General features: G+C 29.8%; 1 protein-coding gene across 1 annotated transcript; it reads right to left on the reverse strand.

The window, feature by feature from the left end:
• Positions 1-3,912: 3,912 nt before the first annotated feature.
• LOC120088853 (ERV-F (C)1 provirus ancestral Env polyprotein, putative (DUF604)) lies at positions 3,913-6,450 on the reverse strand. The gene is made up of 2 exons (XM_039046298.2): positions 5,041-6,450; positions 3,913-4,273 (listed from the first exon to the last, which is right to left on the reverse strand). The coding sequence occupies exons 1-2, from the start codon at positions 6,331-6,333 to the stop codon at positions 4,163-4,165; spliced, it is 1,404 nt and encodes a 467-aa protein (XP_038902226.1). The 5' UTR covers positions 6,334-6,450; the 3' UTR covers positions 3,913-4,162.
• Between the last annotated feature and the right edge of the window lie 1,096 nt (positions 6,451-7,546).

Raw genomic sequence — 7,546 nt, forward strand, 5'->3', positions numbered from 1 at the left:
GTCCACATTATAAATTTGATAAATTAATTACAGCATAATTAAGAAAGATGTAGAATTAATTACATTGGAATTAAAAAGGATGGTGAAGGTATTTTAGTATTAACAAAAAATGACCCATGTGTGTATCAATTTGCTATATTTCAAAAGAATTCTATGATTTGTTATTTCTCTAAATGAAAGTGTAATTATTATTATACAGCTGATTTTCCCAATAACTTACAATCATTTAAACCTTTGGCCCATAGCAAGTCTATACACAATAGAATTTTTTAGTTGTCTCACATTGGAAGATTATGAGTTGGTGAGTGGGGTCCATAATGTAAGAAGTTGATAAGATATAAAATTGTTGTTTTTTAATTGAAGGACTCGAGCCAAACAAGGAGTGAAGTTCACAACTTCTATCTTTAAACTCCATGGGCCATACACACCCTAAGAAACTTGCAAAAAGTGGTAGTTAAGTTTCTCTCCTCACATGTGCTTTGTTGCCACTGTCGTTCGTCCAAACAGGCGTAGGTTTAGGTAAATTACACTTGTGTGAAAAAATAAAAAAGAGTCGTTATAACTTGAATTCAAAATTTTGAATTCGAAATTCAAGATCTAAAACATTCTAATTTTGATTTGAACGTTTTTTTTCCTTCAAAAGCCAATAGTATAGATTCAACTATGAGTACAAATTAATCTTGATCGTCTTCCTCTCCTCACTCTTCCGTTTCTCTTATTGGTATCATTAGCAAAATTTCTCTTGATTTAACTCTATCCCTAAAAAAATGTAAGTTCAAGGTGGATGTTGTATTAACCTTAAGAATAAATCGACTTGCACGATTAGCATGAAGTTGGTGTCAGAATTTGTTTTTGAGGTAGTTGTGTTTCATGACACAACAATCCAATTCTGATTTATCGACAAATTGCACAAATCTAATCTTAGCAGCATAAAAACAATTGACACTAAGAAGAGGATATTCAAAAGGAAATAACAATTATTTTAATGAATTAATTTTGAAAGAGAGAATAAAAGATATTAGGGTAATCCAGAAAAGGAAAAAACTAATGTTAAATGGGTTAATATTTTCAATAAAGGATTAATCTTTTCATGATTAATATTCTACCATACACACCTTATTCTTCATATCTAAAATGGGATATTTGTTGGAGATTTTGATGAGATGAGTGGATTACTCTTTTTATTCTTTTTATTTCGCGTAACATATACACATGTCTCAAGATTCTCAACTAACTTAGGTTTATTTTATTTATTAGTTTTATAATTAAAATAAACCATTTGATATCTTGAGGCTGAGGAGCATAGTTTTATTTTATAAAAAAATTTATGTAATTAACTGTATTTATATTTTTAATAAATTGTGTCAAATGTAATTAACTTTACAAAAACTATATCAAAATCAAGTTAAAATACTATGATCCCTGAATCGTTTATCAATCTACATATATATATAAAATAATATTATATCTTAATAATATTTTTGGATTAAATTTTTACAAATTTTAAAACCTGAAGGTTAAGGCCGTTTGGTAATCATTTTATTTATTTGTTTTTTTTTTTTAAAAAAATTAAGTTTATGGACACTACTCTCATCTCCAAATCTCTTCATTTATTATCTATTTTTCATCAATGATTTAAAAAAAACTAAGCCAAATTTTGAGAACTAAAAAAAGTAGTTTTTGTTTTTTGAATTTAGCTAAAAATTTAATCATTATAATTAAGAAATATGTAATCATTGTGAGAATGTGCATGAAATAGGCTTAATTTTAAAAAACAAAAACAAGAAAAACCAAATGGTTACCAAACGGAGCCTAAATTATTACATATTAAAATAAGATTAAATTTTACAAAATTTAAAGTATAGGACATGCATCCCCACGACATGAGAAAGTCATCCTTACTTGTCTTAAACTGCTTCCAAGAGTGAAGACTATCCCCACAAATCAACACGCTAAATCATCCAACATAGAATTACTCCAAGCTAAGCACAATTAACTTGGAAATTTCTATGATCAAGTCACAAAAATGGAAGAAGCCTCTTGTTAGTATAAGTAGTTAACTTTCAATTCTTTCAGCTTTTTTTAACTATACTTTCATATGTTCATAATCTCTCTCATTTAGATATGATTTCGACTCATTTATGTACTCCTCCTAAACTGAGGTTGCTACCGCTACATCTTGAAACTAAAATCTAGAGACTAAATTGTTATTTATACGAGACTAAAAATGATATATTAGTTGTATGAGACTAAAAATGATATATTAGTTACATAAATAGGCAACAAAAATAATAAAAATTTGAAATAATAAGCATAAAATTTGGAGAGCTTTTGGGGTTGGGAGTCACCATTGGTGTTCTGCCAAAGTAATTTTTAGTTTGATGAATGAAATAGTTAATACAAATATAAAAACATCTTTTAAATTGAGGGGAGCTTGAATCTCTTTGAACTTATCTAACGCTGCGATTTTAGTCAACTTTGGACTCCATTCCTTTATCCTCAAAATCATACACTTGAAAAAGGGAAAAAATTAGAGAAAAAAACACGTTTACCTTATACAGACCCAAAAATTGATATTCTATAGTACATTAAGTGAAAACATGTTGATCACCTCTTAAGATCTTGACCAATGAGAAAGTCAAATCTCTGGTATTAATTAAAATCATACTACTTATTTCACTTGTACTTTTCAAGACATATTATATTTTTAGTTGTTGAGATTTAAGGTTAGTGTTTAATTCGCGTTTACCACAAATGTTGCCAAGCTTGATTTCAAGGCTGCCCATAAGATTTATCAAGGTTTTCTCTCTCAATTTCATTGGTGGGTACAAGAGGACATTGCAGAGATTGGAACACAGAACCTCTTAGACAATCTGATTCTGATACCATCTTATATCACCAATTGACTTAAAAACATAAGTTAATGGGTAAAGGTAAATTTTATTATATCATTTTAAATATAGCTAAAACAAATAACAATCAAATAAAAAAAATGATTGGACTCTAATTTGAATTTAGAACCCACCTTTGGTTCGAAACCCAATTTGAGATCGACCAACGTGATTGGACAAACTCATTCATAATCTTGTCCTTCTATCAATTACACTGATTTAAAAAAACTCAATTATTATTAGAGACTAAACTCCGCCATTGTTATTGAGGTGTGAAACAAAGGATACGAAGTACAAATTAAACCATTAATGACAAAGGGCCGTGACCGTCAAAAAGAATTTGTACGAATGACCATTTTAAGGGTGTCTTAATATTTAATGATCCACCCGTACACAACAATGAAATCATACTTTTTTTTTTTTTACTTGCACCATAATGTACTAACATGGTTTTTAGTTTTATCACGTTAGGGACGATTTGCCCAACACGATGTTGTCATATCCTTGACTCGATAAGGGTAAGTGCAATGGAACTTTCTCATACTTTTACAACCGTATAATTTATTCCATTGTGTTGTCTTTAAACGTGGAGGGATGAGGATTATTAAACATTAAAGCACCTTTGAAAGAGTCATCCACTAAAAAAACTCCATTCGAAGACATTCGAGGTGGAATCAGGTAAATGTGAAGGAGGAGAAGGGAGTGGGAGAGAGAATGCTTAGTGATGAAAAAGTATTATTAAATTAATATATTTACTACGTCAACAAAGTATAGTTAGCAAATTAACTATTACATCATAATTCCATTATTCATTTAACTATTAAAGTAATTTCAAGAATCATTTAGAATTGTTTTTCAAACGTGGGAAACTTAAGTACCTATCTTAAAATTTTAAGGATCAAATAGACATTAACTTTAGACTTGGAGACCAAAGGTGTATTTTGCTTAATTTTTATGAGAAACTAAAACCAAATCAATTTTTAGTACAATAATTATAAAAAGGAGAAATCGAAACATCTAATTTCAAGGAATTATGTTTGTATACATGTGTCTGTATAATGTTTGATTGTAACATACAATGAATAATAATAAGAACATTTATTTTTGTTCCAAAAGTAACATTCAAAAATGGTATCTAAAGAACAAGTTTACCATAAAATGAAACCGTCATAATTAATGAGGCTGCTTCATTTCATTTTAGAAAATACCGATCCAATTTTGGCCCTCAATTCCACCAAATTAAATTAGCTTCTAATTTTGTGGTTAATTAGTTAATGCATATGAATCAATTCTTCTTCCTTGCATTCTCTAATGGCGATGTCCAATACTTCACCTCCGGTTGATGGTAATACATCACAGCATTGTCTTCTCGGAGCCTGCAACTGTATATTCATTCAATTTCACTCATTTTAATATTAAGGAGATGTTTTTTTTTCTTTTTTTTTTTTTTTGGAAAAAGTAGACAATTGAAATGATACTCGAAGTTATAGACATTCAGAATTATCGGTATGTTTAAATAATCATGTTTGAGAGAAATATTGTTACAAATATTTGAGAGTATTTTGATAACAGTGTTATTTAGTAGAATTTCTTTTAAATTTACATAATAATTTCAAAATATTCTTACAATTGTTTATTAATTTATAATTAATTTAATATAATTTAAATTTCTTTTTAAATTAATACACATTAAAGTATTTTTTTATTATATTCTTTTAAGAAAATAATATATGCTAATCTATATAATTGAAGCTTTTTTTATGAAATAAATATTAATTTAAATTTGAATTTGAATATCTCACCAAAAAATTAGAATTGTTTTCAAATATAGAAAAATGAGTTAACTTATTTGCAAATATAATAGAATGTCACTTAGACAATGATAAACATAGATAGATGTTTATGATATCGATAGATGTGTCTATCACTAATAGATAGTGACATTTTGGTATATTTGAAAATATTTTAAATAATTTTGTTACTTAAAAATATTTATTTTAGTCATAAAATGTAAATAAAAAATGATATATATAAGAATGGGAAAGGTTTCAAAAGGGTATTCAAAACTCTTAGAGATGGCTTCCACGAAAGTATTCTATGCAAAACAAACCGTCCCTAAGATCAAAATTATTATGTAAAAGAATATTACCTGTTTTAAATCGAGGTTGAGTTTAGGAGACAAAACTCTGACTTCTTCAAGTCTTCTGGGAGAAGCTGGACCAAAAGAACAATTTACGAAATCTTTCTTGTAACTGCTCTTGATTAATCCACTCCAGTCGGAAGAAACTTGATCGAAATAGAAAACCGTGGGCCGGCGACATGGATCTTCATGAATTTCCATTGTGTTCATTACAAAAGATCCAGGTTCCGCCTTCAATTCCTTCTTCCATGGAGTGAAGGTTCGTTGTACATTAAATGCGTCCGTCAAGAAAACATGACGGTCATATATTTGAACAGCGTAACCCCACGACACTGAAATCGTCCACGAGAACCACCGATCATAACACACACTCTGTTGCACGACTCTGTGAGGATCCATCTCGACGGCTTTGAAAAGATGTTTGAGCGATTCTCCAATGGTTTTGTTAGGATAAATTGGGTTTATATAATCTAAATGATGCAAGGTTACTAATGGAGTTAATGGATGTGAAGCCAAAAGCCCAAAAATGTTACCTCTCAAATCCACCTGATGAAACCCCTGTTCATGGGTTAACTTAACACCCAGCTCTGCCAAACAAGAATGAACTCTACAATCGCTTCCATAAAGATGTGGGTATCGTTCTAGACACGAATCAAAGACATTTCGAAGGGTTTTCGCCAAAGATTGGCTAATGGCAAATCCAGCTCCACCAAATCCCATTTCGAAATTGAATCTTCTGTTTTGGTCGTAAGTTTCAGAGTTACTTCCGATGTAATACCAGAGCCCGTCATCGTATTTAGACAGAGTCTTCACCAAATTCTCCGGGAAGAAAAACGTGTCGTCGTCACCAAAAACGTACCACCGCACGTTGGAATGTCCGGCAGCCACCGTTTCAAGAACGACACGTGCAACCCTTATCGCCGATCGGGAACCTCTACGGTAAGTGTAACGGAAACGGGAAGTGTCAGCAGAGACACAAACGGCGGGAAGAGAAGAAGAAGAAGAAGCGTCATCGTTTTGAGGAATGTCATCGACAAAAACACAACCACGCATTAAATTGGGCTTCCACCAAATTTTAACATAATCTTTTCTTTTCGGCCACGAATCCTTGTTCGAGGCGATTCCGAAGACGATTTGATGGAGGGAAAGAGGGGAAGAAATTTGGTTTGAAGAAGGGTGGAAAGTGCGTAAGAGGAAAACAGAGGAGAAAAAATAGCCAATGCATAAAGATGAGGAGATTAAGAAGAAGGTTGTGAGCTTTGAGGAAGATTGAGGTTTAATGGGGGAATGAGGAATGGCCATTTTTGGTTAATGTGGAGAAAATATTCAGGAAGAAGAGAGAATTGAGTGATATAGAAGTTGAAAGTGAAAATGTGGAAAACAGGGGAAAGCAGAGTCACGTTGGAAGTTCTATGTTAGTTACTTTACTTGTCGCGGAATATAAATAAATGATAAAAAGGTTATGGAATGCGACCAAATTTAAGAAGTTGGCAAATTTTGAAAATGGGGTTTGTTTATATTGTCTTTTCTGTCATATTTATTGCAAGATTTATGAGGTATTAAAGGGCTTTTTAGATATTTAAAAAACATTTATATTTTATAGTAAAATTATAAAATTTGGAAACTTTGATACCAAATAAAAAATAAACTCAAAACTCAAGGAAAAATATAATATTTTGAAATTTATAGATCAAATGAAAATTAAACTCAAAACTTAGAGTTAAAAATATAACATTTTGAATCCTAGAAACCATATGAAAACTAGACTCAGAACTTTGAGACAAAAAATGTATTTAGGCCTCATGAGAAATTTGAAAATGATGTTAGAACTGAAATGTCACAATATTTGGTAACCATTTGACTTTTAGTTTTTAGTTTTTGGAAATTAAACTTGTAAGGGCTCATTTTGGCTCAAAATTCTTGCTTTCTTATTTACTTTTTATCAATATTTTAAAAACCCTAATCAAGTTTTGGAAACTACTAAAGTATTTTTAAAAAATTGTTTAAATTTGACTAAAAATTCAATTTTTTTATTTATGAAATATGCCAAGTAAGAAATTGAGAGGAAATAGATTTGAATTTCTAAGAAAAGAAAAATTAAAAAAAATTAAATGCTCCCTAAATGAGGCTCTAGGGATGATGTTTTTTTTTTTTCCATCGGTTCTAATAAATTCATAAACTAAAATTTAAATTTTATTGAATTGGGTTGTAAACTTAATTATAGAGCAAGATTGAAACGGAGGACAAGAGACATTGTGTTATTATTATTTTCCTTTTATCTATTAACGGTGTATTTGAAATTAATTTTGCAGAGTCTTAAAAGTGATTATGTAAAAAATTTAACCATTTTAGATTTAGTTTGAGATTGTTGGAGCTTTCAAAACAATTGTCTTCTGTAGTTGCATTTTAAAAAAAATTACATATGAGAAGAAGTTAAATTGATAAATTTTAATTTTAAAATAAAAAAAATTAATTACGATGTTTAATAAATTAAAACTAAATTTATATAATTTAG

Source organism: Benincasa hispida, chromosome 10 (genome assembly GCF_027475165.1).
Source record: "Benincasa hispida cultivar pf3 chromosome 10, pf3_genome.v1.1, whole genome shotgun sequence".
Lineage (NCBI taxonomy): Eukaryota > Viridiplantae > Streptophyta > Magnoliopsida > Cucurbitales > Cucurbitaceae > Benincasa > Benincasa hispida.